At 43.3% G+C, this 27,033-nt stretch overlaps 1 protein-coding gene across 7 annotated transcripts in view; it reads left to right on the top strand.

Moving 5' to 3' along the window:
- The window catches only part of LOC132572181 (zinc finger protein 883-like), a 121,913-nt gene that overhangs the window by 91,205 nt on the left and 3,675 nt on the right, over window positions 1–27,033 (top strand). The window contains exons 1-3 of one of the 7 annotated variants that reach the window (XM_060238994.1): window positions 8,003–8,137; window positions 11,533–11,652; window positions 13,380–15,377. The exons of 1 other annotated variant lie outside the window; for it this stretch is intronic. In XM_060238994.1, the coding sequence (XP_060094977.1) occupies window positions 11,610–11,652; window positions 13,380–14,842 (1,506 nt within the window). In that variant the 5' untranslated portion in view covers window positions 8,003–8,137; window positions 11,533–11,609 and the 3' untranslated portion in view covers window positions 14,843–15,377. Of the gene's footprint in view, window positions 1–8,002; window positions 8,138–11,532; window positions 11,653–13,379; window positions 15,378–16,485; window positions 16,576–19,409; window positions 19,526–24,699; window positions 24,808–25,176; window positions 25,254–26,667; window positions 26,777–27,033 lie in introns of those variants that run through there. 5 more of the 7 variants (XM_060238997.1, XM_060238999.1, XM_060239000.1 and 2 more) reach the window with 5 other exon arrangements.

Raw genomic sequence — 27,033 nt, 5'->3', positions numbered from 1 at the left:
AACCTTGAAATAATTTCCTAGTGCAGTTATGCTTAAGCAGAAATTTCTCATACACTGCATCATTGACTTAGGGGATCTCCAGAGCCAAGATGGGGACATGACCATTAGTTTAATAATAATAATAAATAATAAAAATTTATTTATATCCCGCCCTCCCCGCCAAGGCAGGCTCAGGGCGGCTAACAGCATTCATAACCATACAATACAATAAATATAGAACTTTAAAATTAACATTAATTAAAAACCAGTCAATACATAATTAAATTTAACTTAATCTGACAGTGGCAATGATATTCCCGACGCTATTTCTGTCAGTTTACATAGTAACAAGGGTCCTTAAACAGAACCATATTGGCGGGTCACTTTGTTAAACAACCATAACTCAGCAGTCCATGAACGCCAGCTTGAAAAGGGTGGTCTTGCAGGCCCTGCGGAACTGATCAAATAATGGTGGACTAGGCAACTTCATCAAGAAAATGTGTATCCATGGCTGCTAACTGTAATAATGAAATAAAATCCCCATGCACTGAGGAAATATAGTCCTAAATACAAAATACAGGCATAAACAATAATAACCTCTGGCTGGCTACAGATGGAAAGATGATGCAGATTTAAATTTACTTCTCTCAAAATGTTTTATGTTGTTGTTCAGTCGCACAGTCGAGTCCAACTCTTTGCGACCCCATGGACAAAGTCACGCCAGGCCCTTCTGTCTTCCACCATCCTCCAAAGTCTGCTCAAATTTGTGTTTGTTACATCAGTAACACTGTCCAGCCATCTCATCTTCTGCAGTCCCCTTCTTCTTTTGCCTTCTGTGTTTCCCAGCATCAGGATCTTCTCCAGGGAGTGCTGCCTTCTCATTTGGACCTTCTCAAAATTTACCTCCCTCTATAAGAGGGTGGCTGGCAAACATAACATCTGTAGCTTTCATTCCAAGTGAAACATGATTGATTCAAGTTATGATTATCTTCTTTTCCCCAAACAGGTGTTGAACAAGTGAGCCAACAAGAGAATCTGCACTTGAGAACAACTGAGAATAGGAATCTCACAGGTGGAGAAAGACGGGAGACTTCCCAGCCATCTGAGATACAAGAAGAATGCAGAACTCACTTTGGACTACAACGCTGTGAACAAGTCAATCCAGAGAGAAGAAATTCTCCATTAGACAACCAACATTTAAGTGGAGCTATTTCAGTTGGGAGAGAATTAGTGGAGAGAACATGTGGTGAAAACTTTATTTTTGATGTTTTACAGAAGTCAGTCCAAAGAAAAAAGAAAACTTTTATATGTCCACAGTGCGGGAGAAGTTTCAGTTCCAGCTATTTCCTTTATAGACATGTACAACGAACCCACAAAGTAGAAAAGCTGTACACATGCTCAAACTGTGGGGAAAGATTTAGGTCTAATTCAGACCTTTCAGAACACAAAAAATCCCACACAGGAGAGAAGTCACATCAATGTAGCGAGTGTGGGAAAAGCTTTAAGCACAAATGGTATCTTGCTCAACATAGAAAAATTCACACAGGAGAGAAGACATATAAATGCTCAGACTGTGATAAATATTTTATTTTTCAATCAAGCCTTTCAGAACACAAAAAATCCCACACAGGAGAGAAGCCACATAAGTGCTTGGTATGTGGGGAAAGCTTCTCTTTCCTAACAAGGCTTGTTCAACACACAAGATCGCATACTGGAGAGAAGCCACATACATGCTCAGACTGTGGGAAAAGTTTTAGCTCTAATTCAAATCTTTCAGCACACAAAAAAACCCACAGTGAAGAAAAGCCACATCAATGCGTAGAGTGTGGGAAAAGTTTTAAGTTAAAAGTTTATCTTCTTAAACATACAAGAGTTCACATAAAAGAGAAGCCTTAGAAATGATCAGAGTGTGGGGAAACCTTTAGCTGTAAATGGGGTCTTGATCATCATGAGAAATTTCATAGAGGAGAGAAACCACACCAATACCTGAAATGTGGGGAACACTTCAGTCAGAAATCACATCTTGTTGCCCACAAGGGAATCCACACTTGAGAGAAACCACATATATGTCTGCAGTGTGAGGAATTCTTCCATCAAGCAACTGAACTGCTGCTCAAGAAAGCACATACATGAAAGAAATCCAATCATTGTTTGCAAAGCCATTCCAGTATCTTATACACCAAAAATCCCACAAGCGTAAGAAGCCATACAGGTGCTCCAAGTGTGGGAAGAACTTTTTGTGGGAACGCGGCTTTAAAATACGCATGAAAAAACATGCCAGAGCTAGATTATGCGTACATTTGGAATGTCAAACGGACAACCCATAGCTAACTCTAATCTTCATAGACAGAAAGAAACCCCACTCAGGAGGGGGACAAAAATACAACAGTGCCTTGTCTGGGGTAAGGTTTGTTCAAAAGTCATTGCTTTTTCTACAGCAAAGGTTACACATGTTTAATGTCAAAGAGAAGCATCAGTTTCAAGAGTTCCCACATGAAGACTCTTACTTTCCTAGCCCCGTAATGGAAAAATCCATAGATAAAAGGACTGCCTTTGTCTGGTAGGGGTGGAACTTTCTGAGGCAACTTCGATCATAAGGGAGTTTAATTGCTTTAGCAGACTTCTATTACTTCAGGGACATTCAATTTTTAAGTGCTTTTCGGAAATCGTCAAGCATTACTCAGGCCTGTAACAGATGTTATTTCATATTGATGACAAGAATTTTTAAATATTTATGTTCATTTTTATCTTTATCATGCTTTTTGCTGAATGGTTTGTTACCTTCCACTTTGGAACTTGGGGAGGGTTGTTTGTTTCAGGACAAGGTGCTGCATTGTGTTGTGATGTGCACCAACTCTTTTTAAAGTAAATAAATGTTTTTAATTCTGTTTTCCCCCTTTCATTGTAGTTTTTCCTTCTGTCGTCCAGTATGGCCTCTCTGGAATTGTCAGTTGCTAATATCTCTAGGTGAAAGGGTCCCCCCCCCCCACAGGAGTAGGAGCTAGTGGGTGGTTGAAAAATGGCCACCCTGCCCCCTCCCCAGTTCAAAGTGTGCTGCAGCCACACATTACTGGTAGACAGGGCAACAGGAACTCTGGTAAACTCCACTATGCTTTCAAAAGCAGCTTATGGTTCAATATAATATTTCTTGAAGATGGAAGTTCTAGAACAGGCCAGTTTTGTACAGAACATCTTTCGCGATATCTCAGCCTGCCCAATTTGCTACCAAAAACCTAAGAAGAAAAAATGTAGCGTTCAGAGATCTTCCATACTGGAATCGCCCATGCTTTTAGACCATATGGGATTTCCCTGGAGAAAGATGAAGGATGGAAGAGGTTCTTGAAGGAAGCTCAGGCAGGGAGAGGAGGCCGAGGTAGAAAGCACCTCACGAGGAGCGGACTGCTGAGACATACATTCTCCTAGGAGGAGTAAAATCGGTTTTTCACATTGGAATGGCTGCTTCACCTAGTTCAATATCCCCCAGAGAGCACTGCAATCAGGGACAAAAAATCTGCTGTCTGCCCCTGGCCCAAAAGAAGCCAAGCTATGCACAACAAGATCCAGGGCTCTCTCGGTGGCAGCACCAGAACTTTGGAACACCCTCCCAGAAGCTATAAGGGCCCTGCGGGATTTGTCGGCGTTCCGCAGGGCCTGTAAGAACGAACTGTTTAAACAGGCTTTTCTGGTTGATTGAAAATGGGCTGCCACCGGACATCCTACAGAAGCTGGCGATCATAGTCAGAAGCCAATACCGCCAGACTGGACTGAGACAGCGCAAATAGTTTTTAAATTGATAAGTAAATTATGGTTTTATATGTTTTACTGAATTGATTGTTTTTATGATGTTGTAAGCTGCCCTGAGTCCGCTTGCGGAGAGGGCGGGATATAAATGTAAAGTAATAAATAAATAAATAGAGCAGGGGTCAAACCTGTTCCAATCTGTGGGCACCAAAGGAATTCTGACAGTATGGTGGTGTTGTATCTAGATGGCTGGACTGGTCAGGCCGTTATCGTCACTTAGCAGAGTGCTCCTTCAGAGCTTCAGCATAGCAGCGTGGCCTAAACTAATGTTTACCACACTATCTTACAAATTGCACAGAGAACTTTTCTTTCAAGTTAAAGAACCAATAATGGTCTATTTATTTAAAGAAATACAACGTTTAAACAGGGCCAGATCTAGGGGGGAGCAGAAGGGGGTGCTTGCACTGGGCACTGCCAGAGGGAGGCACCAAATTGGGTATGGAGTCCATTCTATTCAATGGGTCCATAAGGGGGCATCATTTTTTAATTTTGCCCCCCCCCCCCCAATGCAGATTTGGCCTGCATTTAAGTGTGGTGGAGAGAAAGACACAGAGGGCGTTTTCGCACAGAGCTTACCCCGGAGCGACGTCCCTCTTCACCGCGCAGCGTCTGCGCGGATTTCACACCAACTGCTCCGCAGAGCCGCGAAGAGCCGCGGCTTTTGCGTCGCTAAGGTAAACTGGTTTTTAGCAGTTTACATTTGCGACGCAAAAGGCTCGGCACTTCGCAGCTCTTCCTGGTTCTGCGGAGCAGTTGGTGTGAAATCTGCGCAAACGCTGCGCGGTGAAGAGGGACATCACTCCGGGGTGAGCTCTGTGCGAAAACGCCCAGAGTGTAAGACTGGATGGGCCATTGGCCTGATCTAACATGGCTTCTCTTATGTTCTTAAGAGTAACTAACTGTTCTAAACTAACTAGGATGGCTTCAGGTTAATAATAGGCCATCTGCTTCATTTGGTTCAGGAGGAGACATCATACTACTCCTCCTGGTGCATGCAAGGAAAGAAGGAAGAGGAGGAGAACAAAGAGGAAGGAAGTTCCCTGAGATTACCTTCTACCAATCATAGAGGGTGAGTGATAGTAGAGTAGATAGGAAGGAGACTGATATCAACCTATCTATCTGTCTTGCTCTATGGCGTTGGTAGTCTTGGGGCATTGAACAAGAAACATTGCTAGTCTCTTCTAACACAGCAGGTGCAGCCACAGAATGGCTGCTGCAAAATGGTTGCCACAGGATGAGGAGCCAGCCAGAAAATGGCTGCCATGACTAACTTCAGTCCTATTTTTTTTTTTACTATATTTGTATCCTACCCTCCCCGGACGGGCTTAGGGCAGCTAACATCAATTAAAACAACATAAAATTACAATACAATAAAATCACAATAAATTATTCAAACATCTCAGCTTATACAATTCTTTCATCCCTAGTTGGCATTATTATTACTTCTTGGTTAGCGCTGTTTACTGTGATGTAGTTGGATGTTATTGAGCACCTTACATTTCTGTTTGGGTCAGATTAAGATATTCATGCTGTGGGGTGGTGAGATACTGGACGCCTCCATTAGTTGTTAAACACCTGTTTAAATAGTAGAAGTTCTTCTGATGTGGTGGCACGTGCTACCAAAGTAACATTTTAAAAAATCTGCACAGCCAATCAGATCTCCAGTGGCAAATTAGAAGCCCTGAAGGCCTAAAGTCCTTTGATGACCCTGCCTACTTTCTAAAAAGAGTTTGGGGGCACCGGGATAGATGCTGGTGAGCACCATGGTTTCCTCACACCCTCCCATACAGTCTCCTCTGCCTGGCTGTAGATTTCCATGGTCTAAGGTTGCCAAGTCCCCCACAGCTGCCGGTAGGGGACATTTTCTTGCACGCAGGGCACAATAACATCACTCAGAAGTGACGTATCACACCAGGCTCGTCGTGTGGGATGCTCTAGGAATTTAGTTGAAACTCGATGGTTTCGTGTGGGGACAATCTAGCAATTTGGGGGAAAACTAGCGGGTTGGGGCCTGCCAAAGTGGGGGATCCCCTGCCCCCAGCGGGAACTTGGGAGCCCTGCCATGGTCTCAGACAGAGAAACGTCCTTCTCAAAACCTGCTGCCTATATGACCTCTTAACTGGACGTGCTAGACCTTGAGACAGGCTTCACACAAAGCAACTTTTCAGCCATTTAGATACGGCCCTGTATGTGTTATCAATCAGTTGAAGCCCTACAGAAGGGACACACTGGAGTCTTCTAATACAGCAGGATAATCTCCCAAGATCCAATTTCTTTCAGTGAAACCTCTCTGATAATAAAAGCATGGATTCCTCCATCATGAAAGACGAGCAGATTTCTTCTGTGAGGCCAGTGGAAAGGTGCTGTAAGCAGGGGTGAAATTCTAGCAGCAGCTCCTTTGCATATTAGGCCACACACCTCTGATGTAGCCAATCCACTAAGAGCTTACAAGGCTCTTTTTTGTAAGCTCCATGAGGATTGGCTACATCAGGGGTGTGCAAAAGAGCTCCTGCTAGAATTCCACTTCTGGCTGTAAGGTACCTTAAAAGTTTCCATATAGTCATTGACATCTGCCTGTTTGTTTTAGAATGTCCATCCATGAGAAATATTGAGTGGAACCATCAATTGCTTTGGAAGGCCTTGTGGGACTTGTGTAGAGGTCCTATTGAAGTGTCTGTTGTGGCTGGATTGGATTATCTGAGCCAGGGCTAACCAAGGTAACCAGCTTTTCAACCAGCCCCTGCTTCTGTCTTAAGATTTTGAAGTAGACACTTTGGCAGTGAACAATTCCAGAAGGACAACCATGCAGATCTGAGACTGCTCTGTTGATATCTGGGGCAATCAAACAAACATCCCATTTTCTAATGTCTTTATGTCAAGCTTCGGCAAATGGAGAAGAGCAAGTCAGAATAGGTTTGTTCCCCAGTCAGTTGGCAACCCTGGTCAGCCTTCACCCCCAAACCTTATTTCAGTGTCACAACACATTTCCAGAAGATGAACACACTATGATGAACAGCAGGTCTGTGGCCTTCTACTAGGTATCCTATCATGTTCAGTCAGAAAGTACCCCATGGAAGAGATGTAGATTTAGAAGACAGAACTGGGTCTGGGGAAGGGGGTCAGCACTTCACTTCAGCAGTGCTCTGGAGGGGGCTGCATCTCAAGTCTGACACCCACCCCTCCATCTTTGTGCTCAGCATCATGTCAGGTGGCCATTCAAGAGGTGCCAATACAATGAGTGAAAAACTTCATACACTGAAATTCTGGTTGTCATTTAGAAGACAAAGCCAGGGAGCCTCTTGGGTGGCGGAAAGGCGGTGATCCAGTTGCACCTATCAGGTGTAGCTGCTGCCTTTCTGCCATTTTCCTGGGAAATACAAAAATACAAAAATACAAAATATTGTGCACAAATACTCTTAACTGGTGTAAATAAAGTTCTATTATAATGAAATGAACAGCCTACAACAGTGGGCATACATTCATACAGTATAAATAGAAATAGAAAACAACAGTCTCAAAACAATATTCCAAGGAGGACCCCACACAGTCACAGAGTTTTCAAAATGAGTACAATGACTCAAAAATAAAGTTCCACAGGAGTCCCTCCGTTGTTTGTTGACTTCTGAAGGACAAATTCTAGCCTTCACGCAAACCCCGGATTTGATTGCGTTCCGCTGCTCCTGCAGCTTCCTCGTAAGTCAACTGAAAAATCCAGCCAAGTTCTTTCTCAAACGCCCATTTTGATATCTTAAGCTGCAAATTAAGATATCAAAATGGGCGTTTGAGAAAGAACTTGGCTGGATTTTTCAGTTGACTTACGAGGAAGCTGCAGGAGCAGCGGAACGCAATCAAATCCGGGGTTTGCGTGAAGGCTAGAATTTGTCCTTCAGAAGTCAACAAACAACGGAGGGACTCCTGTGGAACTTTATTTTTGAGTCATTGTACTCATTTTGAAAACTCTGTGACTGTGTGGGGTCCTCCTTGGAATATTGTTTTGAGACTGTTGTTTTCTATTTCTATTTATACTGTATGAATGTATGCCCACTGTTGTAGGCTGTTCATTTCATTATAATAGAACTTTATTTACACCAGTTAAGAGTATTTGTGCACAATATTTTGTATTTTTGTATTTTTGTATTTCATATATTGTGCTGCCACTGTTCTTTTGCATTTTCCTGGGAAAGGCTGGAAAGGGTTAACTGCCCAAAGCCCTGATTTGTCAGAGCCCATAAATGGGAGTTTTTTTTCCAGCCCACCTGTTCTCTCCTTCTCAGGGAGATGGGCTTTAGCCTAGTTTTGCTAGTTTGGTTTGCTCTTTTTGTTAGGAAAAATGCAACACAACGTTTCCTAGGGGAAGGTGAGTGCATGCATGAAAATGGATTTCTGGGAATCAGGGGAGAAAACAGTTGTTGGGGCTAATTAGGAGATCCATCCCTGGGACAGTCTCTCAGCTCCACCTACCTGTGGGGAGGAGAAGGGAAAGAGGATTGAAAGCCGCTTTGAGACTCCAAGTGAATGGGAGGGGTACCCCCCAAGCACCAAGAATACAGAGCATCACTGCCCCAGACAGAGAGTTCCAACAATATGCTGTGGCTAATAGCCACTGATGGACCTCTGCTCCAGATGTTTATCCAATCCCCTCTTGAAGATGGCTATGCTTGTAGCCGCTGCCACCTCCTGTTGCAATGAATGTCATATGTTAATCACTCTTTGGGTGAAGAAGTACTTCCTTTTTTCTGTTCTAATCCATGTGCATGGGCAATGCACCTCTGTTTGTGAGATTTATCCCCTATCCTCCATTTCTTAAACATTTCTCAAATTTCTGCAATCTCGGGTGGTCTCCCAAATTCATAGAGAAGTCTCCCCTCTCTGTACATGGCCACAGTTGCCAGATTTAAGTATCTGCAGCTGGAGCCAGAAAGAGAATTAGAAATAAGGATGATCCTGTTTGGGGAGAGGAAGAAGAAAAAAGTATGGGGAGAGGAAGAATCAGATCATGAGAGGGAGGGCAGGAAGAGTAGCATCAGTGCTTAGTTCTCGTGGCCCTTCCTTACACACCCAGAAATGCTCTTCATTACTTTGGGGTCAGGCAGCAATTTTTCACCAGGGATCCTGAGGGTTTTTTGTCATCTTCTGGGCATGGAGCAGGGGTGACTGGGTACGTGTGGGGGGAAAGCATTTGTGAATTTTCTTCAATATGTAGGGGGTTGAACTTGATGACCCTGGAGGTCTCTTTCAATGCAATGATTCTTCTTCCTTGGAAGATGCTCACTGTGTGCCTATCTATCTGTAACTCTCTGGTCACTTGCTTCTTGGAAGCTGAAGCAAAGGGACTTCTGGTCTGGTTCTTCTAACAGAGCAGACGGAACAGGTCGTCTCCTGAGGATGGTGGATGCAGGGAAAAGGCTCTTTCTCTTCTTCAGAACAAAAAAACCCACCTCCAATGATGTTATAATCTGCTAAGAATTTTCCCAAGTGTCTGGATGTGTGTGATAACAGGGGGGGGGTGTGTGGTAAAAGCCCAGCAGGAACTCATTTGCATATTAGGCCACATCTCCTGACATCACTTAACTGGGAGAGCTGGGTTTAGAACATAAGAACATAAGAGAAGCCATGTTAGATCAGGCCAATGGCCCATCCAGTCCAACATTCTGTGTCACACAGCGGCCAAATATATATATATATATATATATATATATATATATATATATATATATATATATATATATATATACACACACACACACTGTGGCTAATAGCCACTGATGGACCTCTGCTCCATATTTTTATCTAACCCCTTCTTGAAGGTGGCTATGCTTGTGGACGCCACCACCTCCTGTGGCAGTGAATTCCACATGTTAATCACCCTTTGGGTGAAGAAGTACTTCCTTTTATCCGTTTTAACCTGTCTGCTCAGCAATTTCATCGAATGCCCACGAGTTCTTGTATTGTGAGAAAGGGAGAAAAGTACTTCTTTCTCTACTTTCTCCATCCCATGCATTATCTTGTAAACTTCTATCATGTCACCCCTCAGTCGACGTTTCTCCAAGCTAAAGAGCCCTAAGCGTTTCAACCTTTCTTCATAGGGAAGGTGTTCCAGCCCTTTAATCATTTTAGTTGCCCTTTTCTGAACTTTCTCCAATGCTATAATATCCTTTTTGAGGTGCGGCGACCAGAACTGCACACAGTACTCCAAATGAGACCGCACCATCGATTTATACAGAGGCATTATGATACTGGCTGATTTGTTTTCAATTCCCTTCCTAATAATTCCCAGCATGGCGTTGGCCTTTTTTATTGCAAACGCACACTGTCTTGACATTTTCAGTGAATTATCTACCATGACCCCAAGATCTCTCTCTTGGTCTGTCTCTGCCAGTTCACACCCCATCAACTTGTATTTGTAGCTGGGATTCTTGGCCCCAATGTGCATTACTTTGCACTTGGCCACATTGAACCGCATCTGCCACGTTGACGCCCACTCACCCAGCCTCAACAGATCCCTTTGGAGTTCCTCACAATCCTCTCTGGTTCTCACCACCCTGAACAATTTAGTGTCATCTGCAAATTTGGCCACTTCACTGCTCACTCCCAACTCTAAATCATTTATGAACAAGTTAAAGAGGATGGGACCCAGTACCGAGCCCTGCGGCACCCCACTGCTTACCGTCCTCCACTGCGAAGACTGCCCATTTATACTCACTCTCTGCTTCCTATTACTCAGCCAGTTTTTGATCCACAAGAGGACCTGTCCTTTTACTCCATGAGTGATTCCCCACTCCTCCACTTGCACCTGCTGGAATGGCCTTGGGTCAGCCATAGCTCTGGCAGAGCTTGTCCTTGAAAGGGCAGCTGCTGTAAGAGCTCTCTCAGTCCCACCCACCTCACAGGGTGTCTGTTGTAGGGGAGGAAGGTAAAGGAGATTGTGAGCCGCTCAGAGATTCAGAGTGAAGGGCGGGATATAAATCCAATATCATCTTTTTCTTCTATCGCTTCACACAGGGTTTTTTTTCTGAAAAAGCCCAGCAGGAACTAATTTGCATATTAGGCCACACACCCCTGACACCAAGCCAGCTGGAACTGTGTTCCTGTGCGTTCCTGCTCAAAAAAAGTCTTGATATCAACGAAGACTTACAATACCCCCTTTATAAGTTAGATGCAACATTAACATTACAAAGTAAAAAGTTGTATTTGGTATGGATGACTCTGGGCTCCATAATTTGGTAGCTGGCTCCTCGGTCCAAAGAAAATAGGTCAAAATATGAAAAGAGTGCACAGAGCATAATTACAGATGTGGCTTGGATATGCCTGGCTTCTTCTAAAGCAGAGGTGGCCAAACTTGCTTCATGTAAGAGCCACATAGATGTTTGAGAACTGAAAGACACGAATGTCAGATGTTTGGGAGCCATGAGGGAGGGAGGGAGGGAGGGAGGGAGGAAAGCAAATAGATGGGGGGAGACAGAAGTGGAAAGAAAACAACTTTAACTTTAAATGCATTCCCCAAGCCAGCTGATGGAGCAGTGAGGGCTTTGAGAGCCACACAATATGTGCAAAAGAGCCACATGTGGCTCCCAAGCCGCAGTTTGGCCACCCCTGTTCTAAAGTTATCAACCAGGAGCAGAAGGTAGCAGCTGGTCCCACTTCTGCCTTCCAGACTACTGTGGGTCCAGTGGTTGTTACTGGTATGCTATTGTATCTAAGGAATAAATTCTTGTAACATTTCTGTGCATAATATGCATACCTTGATTTCAGTGGCCTCAATGGTTGGAGGAAGTGCCTAAATTGATTCATCTGCAACAGAACTGAAAGCAACATCAGACACCTGGCATATGGAAACCAACCAAGAGAGTGATGGAGAAGCCACATCACCTGGTAGGGATTCTCTGATTTGAATTACTGGAGGATACCTAGGACACAAGTACTTAGTTCACTATTCTGTGGCAGAAAAGGTGGGAATGATTAGAGAAGTGTGTGAGAGGAAAGAAGCCAGTCTTATAAGTTAAGATAGAAGGTGAAGATCTGTGAGATTATTGAAGGTGAGAGAACCTACACCCCGCTGCCCCCCAATGCTTTTCCTCCCCAGTCCATTTGGTCTCTCCTTCCCCACATGTGGTTCCTGCAGTTTCTTTCTAACAAACCTGCAGTCAAGCTGGGGTTGCCTTAGGCCCAGTCTCCCAGGGCCTGGTTCCAGGCACCCCTCATGGTGCTCACTGTCATGGGTCATTTTGTAGAAAGAGAGGTGCTGGAGCTCATTAGCACAACCCATTTGCACAACTCATTCGCATATGCCGCACACCTCTGACCACCGGAAGGTGTACTGAATTATATCTGCTCAGCATCTACCCTAAAATGCTTTTTGAATTCTAATTATCATAATAAAACCTTACTGCCATCATCCTTTTAAAATTACTTTCTCCTATGTGGCCACAGTGGCATGATGAAGACTTCCATCTGTCTACTTTACGTTTTGGTCATGTTCCCACTTTTTGTGGAGAAAAATATTTAAAAGTTTGTCAAATCTTAGAGTTCAGCAAAATTCTCACAGGGGGTTTGACCAGTGGAGCCCAGAAGCAAGGATCGGAGGGGGGAGGTAAGAAAGGAGAACAATGACACTTTAGAGCACAGGTGTCAAACTCATTTATTATGAGGGACGGATCTTGACCTTGTCGGGCCAGGTCATGTGTGTCATAAAATGTAATGCCAGATCAAGGAGATATTATAAAGGACACAGACAAACACACACACTCAGCCTAATCCACCTCACTGGCTTGCTAAGCCTCAGCCAACAGAAGGACAAGAGGCTTAGACTAGTAGCTCTGGTGTGCAATTGAGAGAGCCTAGCAAAGCTAGCTCTACATCCCTTGCTTCCTCCCCAAGGGAGGAGCTTTGCTCTATAACTCCGGTGTGATTGAGCAAGCCTGGCAAAGCAAGCTGTAGGGTTGCCAAGTCCCCAGCTTCCTGCAGCGGGAGACTCTCTCTCACACACGGAGAGCGCACGCGCCAGAACTCCCTTCAGAATTCAATCCTGAACTCTGAATCCTAGGACCATAGCTTGTCATAGCCACCCCCAAAGTCACCAGACTTATCAACCCTAATGCCCAATGACCCATAGGCTAATTCAGATGAAACCACAGAGAACGGATGTTGAATATTGCCAGAGGCCTCCCGAGCCCTATGTGATACACATTGTGGAACCCTGAAATAATTTCCCAGTGCCGTTATGTTTAAACAGAAATATCTCACACACTGCGTCATTGACTTAGAGAATTTCCAGCCACAAGATAGGGATTAGTTTAAAAGAGCTCTGAAGGAGTAGATAAATTCATCAATAAAATGTCTATCCATGGCTGCTAGCTGCAATAATGAAATAAAATCCCCATGCACAGAGGAAGTAATTCTCTAAATAAAAGATACAGGCAAAGACAACAGCAATCTCTGGCTGGCTATGGATGAAGAGAGGATGCAGATTTAAATTTACCTTTCATCTGATAATCTTCTCCCAAAAAGAAGGTGTCTAGCAACCATCACATCTGTAGGTTTCATTCCAAGTAAAACATTGTTGATTCAAGTTATAATTATCTTTTTTTCTCTCCAAACAGATGTTGAAGAGAATCTTCAACTGAGAATACCTGAGAATAGGAATCGCAGAGGTAGCCGCAGAGAGGAGACTTCCCAGTCGTCTGAGATACAAGAAGAATGCAGAATTTACTTTGGGCTACAACGCTTTGAACGAATTGATCCAGTGAGGAGAGATTCTCTCTTAGAGGACCAACGTTTAAGTGAAGGAACCTCTAGTGGGGGAGAAGTAGTGGAGAGAGGGCATGATGAAAACGGGATGCAGAGTTCTGATGTTCTAAAGAGGAAGCCTGCCCAGAGCAAAAAGAAAACTTTTATATGCCCACAGTGTGGGAGAAGTTTAAGTTCCAGTTTTTCCCTTTCAAGACATCTACGACAGGTCCACAAAGCAGGAAAGTTGTATATATGTTCAAACTGTGGGGAAAGTTTTAGTTCTGAGTCAGACCTTTCAGTACACAAAAAATCACACAAAAAAGAGAAGCAGCATCAATGTGTAGAATGTGGGAAAAGCTTTGCTTTTAGATCAATGCTTGTTCAACATGGAAGATCTCATACTGGAGAGAGGCCGCATACATGCTCAGACTGTGGGAAAAGTTTTAAAACAAAAGCAAACCTTTCGATGCACCAGCGATGCCACAAAGAGAACTCACATCAATGTGCAGAGTGTGGGAAAAGTTTTAAGTACAAATGGTATCTTAAACTACATAGAAGAATCCACGAAGAAGAGAAGCCTTATAAATGCACAGACTGTGAAAAAAGTTTTCATTATAAATCTAGCCTTTCAGAACACAAACAATCCCACACAGAAGAGAACCAACATAAGTGCTTGGAATGTGGTAAAAGCTTCTCTTTTCCATCAAGGCTTGTTCGACACACAAGATTGCATACCAAAGAGAAGCCGTATGCATGCTCAGATTGTGGGAAACATTTTTGTTATAGTTCAAATCTTTCAGCACACAAAAAATCCCACACAGGAGAGAAGCCACATCAATGCGCAGAGTGTGGGAAAAGTTTTAAGTTCAAATGTCATCTTGTTCAGCATAAAAGGGTTCACACAGGAGAGAAGCCTTATACATGCTCAGAGTGTGGGGAAGCTTTCAGTTATAGATCTGGTCTTAAACGTCATGGAAAATCTCACAGACAAAAGAAGCCATACCAATGCTTGAGATGTGGGAAAAACTTCAGTCAGAAATCACACCTTGTTGTCCACAAGGGAATCCACACTCAAGAGAGACCACATACATGCTTCAAGTGTGAGAAATCATTCCATCAAGTGACTGAACTTGTGCTGCACAAGAAAGCGTATACACAAAAGAAATCCAATCGTTGCTTGAAATACCGCAGGACCTTCCATCGATACTACCAGTATCTTCTACACCTAGAATTACACAGGAGTAAGAAGCCAAATAGGTGCTCAAAGTGTGGAAAGAACTTTTTCTGGAAAGGCAGTCTTAAAATACACATGAAAAGACCATGCCAGAGCTAGATTATGTGTACATTTGGAATATGGCACAAATAACTCATACCTAATTAGTGTATGTAGAAGGAAGGAAACCTACTCAGGTCATTGCTTTTTCTACAACAAAATATAAACATGCTTATGGTTGGGGAAGAGTGTCAGCATCTTACGTTTGCAGCTGGATCCCAATGAGTTACCTAGCCCCGTTGAGGAAAAATCCATCAAAAGATGAACTGCCTTCTTTGATTGGGTGTGGAACTTTCTGAGGGAACATTCAAAACTTCTGTCATCAGGGAATCTCCTTGCCTTAGCAGACTTCTCTTGCATAAGGGCATTCAACTTTTTAAGTATACTTTTTAAAATCATAATGCATTACCCAGTCCTGTAAGAGAAATATTATTCCATGTTTTTGACCAGAATTTCTTTTAAATTACATTCATCTTATGTTTTGTGCTGAAGAGGTGACACCTTGGACTTTGGAATGTGGGAGGGGTGGTGCATTGAATGGAGAAGTGGACCAACTCGTTTTAAAGCTAAATAAACAGTTTTAATTCTGCTTTTATCCCTTTCACGGAGGTTTTTCCTTTTTTCTTACAGTATGGCCTCTCTGACATTGTCAACTTATAATGTCTCTACATGAAAAGGTACTCCTCCCCTCCAGGAGCAGGAGATCAGACTGGTTGACAAACCTTTCTCTCACCCTTGTCATATCTTAACATTCTGCAGAAAACACTGGCTGATTCAGAGCACTGCGAAGAAGACAAAGACGACATTGGACTTATATCCCACCCGTCACTCTGAATCTCAGAGTCTTAGAGAGGCTCACAGTCTCCTTTACCTTCCTCCCCCATAACAAACACCCTGTGAAGTAGGTGGGGTTGAGAGAGCTCTCCCAGAAGCTGCCCTTTCAAGGACAACTCTGCAAGAGCTTTGACTGACTCAAGGCCATTCCAGCAGCTGCAAGTGGAGGAGTGGGGAATCAAACCCAGATAAGAGTCAACCACTACAGCAAACTGGCTCTACACTTAACCACTACACAAAACAGTCACTGCTGTGACTGAGTCCCATGTTGCTGGGGTACAATTCTGTGCTGTATTCAGGATTTGTTTGTTTGTTGTAGAAAAAACCCAGCATGAACTCATTTGATTATTATGTCACACCCCCAGACATCACCATTGTTTCAAACAGGGTTTTTTTCTGTTGGAAAAGCCCAGTAGGACTCATTTGCATATTAGGCCACACCCCCAACACCAAGCCAGCCAGAACTGCGTTCTTGTGTGTTCCCGCTCAAAAAAGCCCTGGCTGTATTTGTGACAAGAGTCTCCATAGAAGTAAGGCCACAATTCCAAGCTGTTGGAGGGGATTGCATCTCAAGTCTTATACCTGCACCTCCATTATTATGCTGCTCTGCATCATGGCAGATGGCCATTCAAGTGGTATTAATACAATGATAGAAAAAACTTCATACAATGAAATTCCAATTGTCATTTAGAAGACAAAGCCAGGGATCCTCTTGGGTGGGGGGAAGGCAGTGATCCAACTGCCCCTATCAGCTGCAGCTGCTCCCTTTCAGCCACTTTCCTGGGAGAGACAGGAAAGGGTTAACTGCCCAGAGCCCTAATTTGTCAGAGCCCATAAAAGGGAGTTCTTTCTAGCTCACCTGTTCTCTCCTTTTCTAAAAGATTGTCTTTATCCTAATCTGCTGGGCTGGTTTGGTCTTTTTGTTAGGAAAAATGCAACACAACATTTCGTAGGGGAAGGTGAGTGCAGGTATGAAGATGAATTCTTGGGGATCAGGGGAGAAAATACTTGTTGGGGTTAATTAGGTGATCCATAGCTGGGAGGGATAAAAGAGCTGAAATGGAAGTTTGATGCGTGGTTGAGATGGAGCCCGTTGAAGAATGTGTCCCGATGCACCTGATAACATGCATTACCTATTATACATGTTGACTAATATTTTAATGAGGATTTTTAGTCTCATGGTCGAAGTAGATAACTATAAGAAGAAGAAGAAGACTGCAGATTTATACCCCACCCTTCTCTCTGAATCAGAGACTCATAACGGCTCACAATCTCCTTTATTTGGTCCTGTTTTAAGGACCTATGTTATGGAATTTATTTAAACTGGCAGAAACCAGCGTCAGAATGCCATCATAGCTGCCAGATTAATTCAAACTACGAATTTTAAATATCAACTGGTTTTTAAATAATGTTTAAAGTTCTTATTGTTAAATTTAAAGTTTTTATTCACAATTGTATATGTATGAAATGTTGTTAGCCGCCCTGAGCCTGCCTAGGCGGGGAGGGCGGGATATATATATAAAAAAATTTACTTACTTACTTTACTTACTATTTTCTCCCTCGACAACAGACACCCTGTGAGGTGGGTGGGGCTGAGAGGGCTCTCACAGCAGCTGCCCTTTCAAGGACAACTCCTGAGAGAGCCATGGCTGACCCAAGACCATCCCAGCAGCTGCAAGTGGAGGAGTGGGGAATCAAACCCAGTTCTCCCAGATAAAGGTCCATGCACTTAACCACTACACCAAACTGGAGGGGGGCACAATTCAAATTCAAAACAATACAGTGTTATAAAACTCTCCCAGGTTAGCAGTCTTCAATAATAGTGAATCAATAATATTCACATACTAAGACTATTTGATATTGCTTTTAAGGTTAAAAAAGAGCAATCCTCAAACAGCAGGAGGATGGGTGATGACGAAATAGACAAAAACCTCAGCTACTAAATTAGGTAAATCTCCAATTGGAAGTCTGGCCAAAAACTGATGGCTTGAGAATTCAACTGCGGCCTAACCTGAGAAAGGCTGGGACTGCAAATGGTTAATATGTACATGAGATCAAGCCTTTTGCTTCTTATTTTGAATAAGAAATCTAAAGGAAGTATTCCCTTTGTTGACCTGTTGGAGGATGACATTTTTGCAGTCTTTAAGGCATCACAAAACTTTTGTTCATGTTTCTGGCAGAAGGTTAAAGACTACTCCTTTTCCAGAATAAGTAATGGTGGTGCTTAAAAGATCTGTCCCACAGAATTGCTGTTGTGCTGGGATTGACAGATCACTCCTCCTTTAGTAGAAAGGACACCTTCCACAGCTCTTCCTCTTCTTCAGAAGAGTATCTCTCTATGTGTACTCAGAAACTATGAGTTACTGATGAGTAAGGTTAAATATCTTCCCCCAGTTAGGTGAAAGGCCTAGATTCCATAGTAATGCTCCTTGTGGGGAGAGACCATTCAATGTTGTCTGCTCTCAGCACTTTGAGCTGTTATTTAATTATGTGTAAGATAATTAAGACCCCTTAATCTTAATAGGGGCAATGTAAGACCCATTAATCTTGTAGTAAAAGGGACAGGACTCACCCCTCGGCCCACTTGGTAACCCCATCTATAAGTTAGATGCAACAGTAACATTACAGAGAAAAGAGTGGGATTTTGGATGGATGGCTCCGGGCTCCATAATTTCGGGACCGGCTCCTAAATCTGAAGAAAGTGGGTCAAAATATGAAAAATAGGCCTGGAACCTTCTTGGAGATGCTGCTTGGTAGGCCTGGCTTTTTTTAGAGTCATCTAACAGGAGGGGAATGTTGGTCTTCCGCGTTTATTGAGTAAGAGCTCTGAAGACGCCAATAAATCCAGTCCTGTACACAGCTGTGTTTAAACTAGCTATATACAATTTATTTACAATTATGATACAGACTGTCAAAGTGCTCCGCCTACAATTCACCATCCAACCTCCACAAGTAGTGAAGTACTTCTGTACATTTATACAAGTTCTCCAGGTGATGGACCAATCAGGTTAGTGCTGAGTCATGCTCACCTCAGCCTGGCTGATGCAGTCTGGCAGTCTGCCAAATGCCCCTGCCAGCCAGATCATCTACTGTCATTTAGATCTTGTGCTGTCGGCAGTGGTCTGATGCCTGCACATATACTAACAGGGAAGGGCAACTGGTCCCCCTTCCTGCCTTCAAGACAGCTGTGGGGGAGGTGATAGTCAAGGGACACAGTATGTTATTGTATCTGGAGAATAAATTCTCTGCGGAGCCTAGGGTAGCCAAGTCCAATTCAAGAAATATCTGAGGACTTTGTGGGTGGAACCAGGAGACTTTGGGGGTGGAGCCAGGAGAAAGATTGTGAAAGCATAACTGAACTCTAAAGGGAGTTCTGGCCATCGCACACCTTTTAAATACCTTCCCTCGATTGGAAATAATGAAGAATGGGTGCAACTTCTTTTGGGGCTCACAGAATTGGACCCCCTGGTCCAATCTTTTTGAAACTTGGAGGTTACTTTGGGGAGAGGCACTAGATGGCATGCTGAAAATGTGGTGCCTCTACTTCAAAAACAACCCCCCAGAGCCCCAGATACCCACATATCAATTCTCCATTATACTCTACGTTATACTCCATAGAGAATAACGGAGTGCCCAGCAGACATTTCCCTCCCTGCCCCCCTCTGCTTTCTGATGACCCTGAAACGGGGGGAGGGCCTTCAAACTGGGGGATCCCCTGCCGCCAACTGGGGATTGGCAACGCTAGCCCAGCTTTGTAACGTGTCTGGGCTTAACATACATACTTTTATTTCAGTTGCCTCAGTGGTTGAAGTGCCTAAATCAATTCCTCTGCAACAGAACTCAATGCAACGTCGGACGCCTGGAATATGGATGCCAACCAAGAGAGTGATGGAGCAGCCACATCCCCTGGTAGGGATTCATAGAACTGAATATTTAGGGTACAAATATTTTCCTTGCTACTCTGTGGCAGAAAACAGGGGCATGATTAGAGAAGTGTGTGAGTGGAAAGAAGCCAGTCTTATAACGTTAAGATATAGAAGGTGAGGATTTGTGAGATTATTCAGACCAGGAAAACCTATACCCTACTGGACCCCTGATGCTTTCCCTCCACTGTCCATCTGGTCTCTCCTTCTTCCACATGTTGTCACTGCAGCTTCTTTTTAACCAACCTGCAGTCACCTGGGTTTGCCTAGGCCCGGTCTCCCAGGTCTTGGTTCTAGCAACCCCCAATAGTGCTCACTATCATCTCAAAAGATTTCAGGTTATCCTAGCTGGCATTCCTCATTTTGTGTTGGCTTTAAACCCACCCCCACATTCAGGTATGTCATTCTGTTGCCGGGTCTGACTCAAGAAAAATCCGGGGAACTTTGGGGGTGGAGCCAGGTGACTATGGGGGTGGAGCCAGGAGCAAGGGTGTGACAAGTATGATTGATCTCCGAAGGGAGTTCTGGCAATCACATTAAATACACCACACACCTTTAAAATGCCTTCCCTCCATTTGGAAATGATGAAGGATAGGGGCACCTTCTTTTGGGACTCGTAAAATTGGACCCCAAGGTCCAAACTTTTTGAAACTTGTGGGGTGTTTTGAAGAGAGGCACCAGATGCCATGCTGAAACTTTCGTGCCTCTACCTTGAAAAAACATCCTCCAGAGCCCTAGATACCCAATGAGAATTGGTCACCATAGGGTATAGTGGAGTGCCCAGCAGACATCCCCCCTCCTTTTCTGATACCCCTGAAGGGGGGAGGGCCTCAAAACTGGGGGATCCCCTGCTCTTAACTGGAGACTGGCAACCCTATAAAATCTTTTGTAAACCTGGTATTCCCCACATGTGCAAAAATATAATAATTTCCCTGAATAGGGACATGGCCCCACGGTGCTGATTTTTTGATCTGCACTCTGGTGCCATTGAATCCAGTCATATAAAATAAATAAGATAACATTGGATTCATATTCCGCCCTCCACTCAAGAGTCTCAGAGCGGCTTAAAATCTCCTTTATCTTCCTCCCCCACAACAAACACCCTGTGAGGCGGGTGGGGCTGAGAGAGCTCTCCCAGAAGCTGCCCTTTCAAGGACAAGCTCTGTGATAACTATAGCTGACCCAAAGCTATTCCCGCAGGTGCAAGTGGAGGAGTGGGGAATCAAACCCGGTTCTCCCAGATAAGAGTCCACACACTTAACCACTACACCAAACTGGCTCTAATAAATTAGTTCTATGTATCTGATGACCCATATACTAGCTCATGTGAAACCATGAAAAACACATGTTGTAAGTTAGCGAGGGCCTCCTGAGCCCTGTGTGATACACTCTGTTCAACTCTGAAATAATTTCCTAGTGCAGTCTCCATAGGGTATAATGGAGTGCCCAGCAGACATTCCCCCGTCCCCCTGTTTTCTAATAACCCTGAAGGGGGGAGAGGGCGTCCAAACTGGGAGATCTCCTGCTCCCAACTGTGGACTTACAACTCTTAAAAATCTTTGTAAAATCTGGTATTCCCCGCGTGTGTAAAAATATAATAATTCCCCTGTATAGGGACATGGCCCCACGGTGCTGATTTTTTGATCTGCACTCTGGTGCCATTGAATCCAGTCAGATATAAAATGAAAATAAAGTAGTTCTACATATCTGATGACCCATATACTAACTCATTTGAAACCATGAAGAACGCATGTTGTAAGTTAGCGAGGGCCTCTTGAGCCCTGTGTGATACCCTCTGTTCAACTCTGAAATAATTTCCTAGTGCAGTTGTGTTTAAGCAGAAATTTCTCACACACTGCAGCACTGACTTAGGGGATTTCCAGCCACAAGATGAGGACATGACCATTAGCTTAAAGAGCTCTGAAGAAGGATTAGACAGCTTCATCAATGAAATGTCTATTCATGGCTGCTAGGCTGTAATAATGAAATAAAATCTGCATGCACAGAGGAAATGTATCTCTGAAAATTAGATGCAGGCATAAACATTAGCAGCCTCTGGCTCACCAGGGTTCAAAAGAAAATGAGGATTTACTTTTACCTTCTCTCAGAAGAGGATGTTGGGCAGCCATCGCATTTATTGGTTTCATTCCAGGTGAAACATGGTTGATTCAAGCTATTATCTTCTTCCCAAACAGATGTTGAACAAGTGAGACAACAAGAGAATCTTCACTTGAGAACAACTGAGAATAGGAATCTCACAGGTGGAGAAAGAGAGATTTCCCAGTCACCTCAGATACAAGAGGGATGTAGAACTCACTTCCGACTACAAAGCTGTGAACAGATGGATTCAGTGAGAAGAGATTCTCTTTTAGAGGACCAAAGTTTAAGTGAAACAACCTCCAGTAGGAGAGAAGTAGTGGAGAGAGGGTGTGAGGAAAACTTGGTGCAGAGTTCTGATATTTTACAGGGGACATCAGTGCAGAGCAAAAAGAAATCTTATATATGCCCAGAGTGTGGAAGAGGTTTAAGTAACAGATTTTCCCTTTCAAGACATCAACGACATATCCACAGAGGAGGAAAGGTATACACATGCCCAGACTGTAGGGAAATATTTAAGTCTAATTCAGACCTTTCAGTCCACAGAAAATCACACAAAAATGAGAAGGCACATCAATGTATAGAGTGTGGGAAAAGCTTTAAGTACAAATGGTATCGTGATCAACATAGAAGAATTCACACAGGAGAGAAGCCTTATAAATGCTCAAAGTGTGAAACAACTTTTCACTTTCATTCCAATCTTATTCAACATAAAAGATTGCATACTGAAGAGAAGGCATATACATGCTCAGCTTGCGGTGAAAGATTTTGTTCTAAATTAAAATTTTCCAAACATAAAAATTCCCACATAGGAGAGAGACCACATAAGTGCTTGGTATGTGGGAAAAGCTTTTCTTTTCCTTCAGGGCTTGTTCGACACATAATATCGCATACTGGAGAAAAACCATATACATGCTCAGAATGTGGGAAACATTTTAGTTCTAGTTCAAATCTTTCAGTACACAAAAAAATCCCACACATGAGAGAAGTGTGGGAAAAGTTTTAAGTTCAAAAGCTATCTTGTTCAACATACAAGACTTCACACAAGAAAGAATCCTTATAAATGCTCAGAGTGTGGGGAAGCTTTTAGCTCTACATCTGGTTTTAATCTTCACAGACAATCTCATAGATGAAAGAAGCCATACCAATATTTGAGACGTAGGAAAAACTTCAGTCAGAAATCACACCTTGTTGTCCACAAGGGAATCCACACTCAAGAGAGACCACATACATGCTTCAAGTGTGAGGAATCCTTCCATCGAGCGACTGAACTTGCGCTTCACAACAAAGCTCATACACAAAAGAAATCGAATAGTTGCTTGAAATGCCACAGGACCTTCCATCGGTACTACCAGTACCTTCTACACCTAGAGTTACACAGGAGTAAAAAGCCAAATAGGTGCTCGAAGTGTGGGAAGAACTTTTTAGGGAAAGGCAGCCTTAAAATACACATGAAAAGACCATGCCAGAGCTAGATTATGTGTACATTTGGATTGTGACACAAATAACTCGTAAGTAACTAGTGTTTGTAGGAGAAAGGAAACCTGCTCAGGAGAAAAAGCAGGTTTCTTCAAATGTCATTGCTTTTTCTACAACAAAACTTAAATGTGCTTATGGTTGGGGAAAAGTGTCAGCATCTAAAGTTCGCACCTGTAGCCCAACAAGTTACCTAGCCCAGTTGTGGAAAAATCCATGAAAAAAAGGACTGCCTTTTTTGGTTGGGTGTGTGGAACTTTCTGAGGGAACATTCAAAACTTCTGTCATTAGGGAATCTCCTTGCCTTAGCAGACTTCTCTTGCATCAGGGGCATTCAACTTTTTAAAGTATACTTTTCAAAAATCATAATGCATTACTCAGTCCTGTAAGAGAAATATTATTCCATGTTGTTGACCAGAATTTTTTAAAAATTATATTCATTTTTTATCTTATGTTTTGTGCTGAAGAGCTGGCACCTTGGATTTTGGAATGTGGGAAGGGTGGTGCATTGAATGGAGACCTGGACCAACTCTTTTTAAAACTAAATAAACGTTTTTAATTCTGCTTCCCCCCCCCCCTTTCATTGAAGTTTTTCCTTTTCTCTGGTTGACAAAGCTTTCTCTCACCCTTGTCAGATCTTAACTTTCTGCACAAAACACTGGCTGATTCAGAGCACTGCAAAGAAGACAAAGACGAGATTGGATTTATATTCCACCCGTCACTCTGAATCTCAGAGTCTTATAGAGGCTCACAGTCTCCTTTACCTTCCTCCCCCATAACAAACACCCTGTGAAGTAGGTGGGGCTGAGAGAGCTCTCCCAGAAGCTGCCCTTTCAAGGACAACTCTGCAAGAGCTTTGACTGACTCAAGGCCATTCCAGCAGCTGCAAGTGGAGGAGTGGGGAATCAAACCCAGATAAGAGTCAACCACTACATCAAACTGGCTCTATACTTCACCACAACATGAAACAGTCACTGCTGTGACTGACTCCCATGCTGCTGGGGTACAATTCTGTGCTGTATTCAGGATTTGTTTGTTTGCTGTAGAAAAAAAACAGCATGAACTCATTTGATTATTATGTCACACCCCCAGACATTACCATTGTTTCAAACAGGGTTTTTTTCTGTTGGAAAAGCCCAGTAGGACTCATTTGCATATTAGGCCACACCCCCAACACCAAGCCAGCCAGAACTGCGTTCTTGTGTGTTCCCACTCAAAAAAGCCCTGGCTGTATTTGTGACAAGAGTCTCCATAGAAGTAAGGCCACAATTCCAAGCTGTTGGAGGGGATTGCATCTCAAGTCTTATACCTGCACCTCCATTATTATGCTGCTCTGCATCATGGCAGGTGGCCATTCAAGTGGTATTAATACAACGATAGAAAAAACTTCATACAATGAAATTCCGATTGTCACTTAGAAGACAAAGCCAGGGATCCTCTTGGTTGGGGGAAGGCAGTGATCCAACTGCCCCTATCAGCTGCAGCTGCTCCCTTTCAGCCACTTTCCTGGGAGAGACAGGAAAGGGTTAACTGCCCCGAGCCCTAATTTGTCAGAGCCCATAAAAGGGAGTCCTTTCTAGCTCACCTGTTCTCTCCTTTTCTAAAAGATTGTCTTTATCCTAATCTGCTGGGCTGGTTTGGTCTTTTTGTTAGGAAAAATGCAACACAACATTTCGTAGGGGAAGGTGAGTGCAGGTATGAAGATGAATTCTTGGGGATCAGGGGAGAAAACACTTGTTGAGGTTAGTTAGGTGATCCATAGCTGGGAGGGATAAAAGAGCTGAAATGGAAGTTTGAGGCATGGTTGAGATGGAGCCCATTGAAGAATGTGTCCTGATGCACCTGATAACATGCATTACCTATTATACACGTTGACTGATATTTTAAGGAGGATATTTAAATAGAGTCATGGTGGAGGTAGATAACTGTAAGAAAGGGAAAGGGACACAATTCAAATTCAATACAAAACAATACGGTGGTATAAAACTCTCCCAGGTTAGCAGTCTTCAAGAATAGTGAATCAGTAATATTCACATACTAAGACTATTTGATATTGCTTTTAAGGTTAAAAAACAGCAGTCCTCAAACAGCAGGAGGATGGGTGATGATGAAATAGACAAAAACCTCAGCTACTAAATTAGGTAAATCTCCAATTGGAAGTCTGGCCAAAAACTGATGGCTTGAGAATACAACTGTGGCCTAACCTGGGAGAGGCTGGGACTGCAAATGGTTAATATGTACACGAGATCAAGCCTTTTGCTTCTTATTTTGAATAAGAAATACAAGGGAAGTTCCCCTTCTGTTGCCCTGCTGGAGGAGGAGGATGTTTTTGCAGTCTTTAAGGCATCATGTTTCTGGCAGAAGGTTAAAGACTACTCCTTTTCCAGAATAAGGAATGGTGGTGCTTAAAAGATCTGTCCCATAGAATTGCTGTTGTGCTGGGATTGACAGATCACTCCTCCTTTAGTAGAAAGGACACCTTCCACAGCTCTTCCTCTTCTTCAGAAGAGTATCTCTCTATGTGTACTCAGAAGCTATGAGTTACTGATGAGTAAGGTTAAATATCTTCCCCCAGTTAGGTGAAAGGCCTAGATTCCATAGTAATGCTCCTTGTGGGGAGAGACCATTCAATGTTGTCTGCTCTCACCACTTTGAGCTGTTATTTAATTATGCGTAAGACAATTAAGACCCCTTAATCTTAATAGGGACAATGTAAGACCCATTAATCTTGTAGTAAAAGGGACAGGACTCACCCCTCGGCCCACTTGGTAACCCCATTTATAAGTTAGATGCAACAGTAACATTACAGAGAAAAGAGTGGGATTTTGTATGGATGGCTCCGGGCTCCATAATTTCGTGACCGGCTCCTAAATCCAAAGAAAGTGGGTCAAAATATGAATAGGCCTGGAGCCTTTTTGGAGATGCTGCTTGGATACGCCTGGCTTTTTCTACCGTCAGGATGAGAAGGGCAGCTGGTCCCACTTCCTGCCTTTCAGATGGCTGTGGGACAGGTGATTGAGTCAGGGGACGCAGTATGTTTTTGTATCTGGGGAATAAATTCTCTGCTTAGCCTAGGGTAGCCAAGTCCAATTCAAGAAATATTTGACGACTTTGTGGGTGGAACCAGGAGACTTTGGGGGTGGAGGCAGGAGAATTTGGGGGTGGAACCAGGAGCAAGGTTGTGACTAGCATAATTGAACTCCAAAAGAGTTCTGGCTATCACATGTAAAGGGACTGCACACCTTTTAAATGCCTTCTCTCCATTGGAAATAATGATGGATAGGGGCACCTTCTTTTGGGACTCATAGAATTGGACCCCCTGGTCCAATCTTTTTGAAATTTGGAGGTTACTTTGGGGTGAGGTGCTGGATGATATGTTGAAAATGTGGTGACTCTACCTCAAAAACAACCACCACCCCAGAATCCCAGATATCCACATATCAATTCTCCATTATTCCCAGTAGACATTCCCCCCCCCCACACACACACTCATTACTAGTAACCCTAGCCAACCTTGTAACATGTCTGGGCTTAATATACATACTTTCATTTCAGTTGCCTCAAAGTGCCTAAATCAATTCCTCTGAAACAGAACTGAATGCGACATCAGACACCTGAAATATGGATGTCCACCAAGAGAGTGATGGAGAAACCACATCAACTGGTAGGGATTCGTGGACTTGAATACTTAGGGCACAAATATTTTCCTTGCTACTCTGTGGCAGAAAACAGGGGCATGATTAGAAAAGTGTGTGAGTGGAAATAAGCCAGTCTTATAATGTTATTATAGAAGGTGAGGATCTGTGAGATTATTTGGGCCAGAAAAACCTACAACCCACTGGCCCCCTGATGCTTTCCCTCCACAGGCCATTTGGTCTCTCCTTCTTCCACATGTTGTCACTGCAGCTTCTTTTTAACCAA

This window comes from Heteronotia binoei, chromosome 5, assembly GCF_032191835.1.
Source record: "Heteronotia binoei isolate CCM8104 ecotype False Entrance Well chromosome 5, APGP_CSIRO_Hbin_v1, whole genome shotgun sequence".
NCBI classification, from domain to species: domain Eukaryota; kingdom Metazoa; phylum Chordata; class Lepidosauria; order Squamata; family Gekkonidae; genus Heteronotia; species Heteronotia binoei.
Note: the sequence above shows the minus strand (reverse complement) of the source record. Positions and strands in the feature narration are given on the sequence as shown.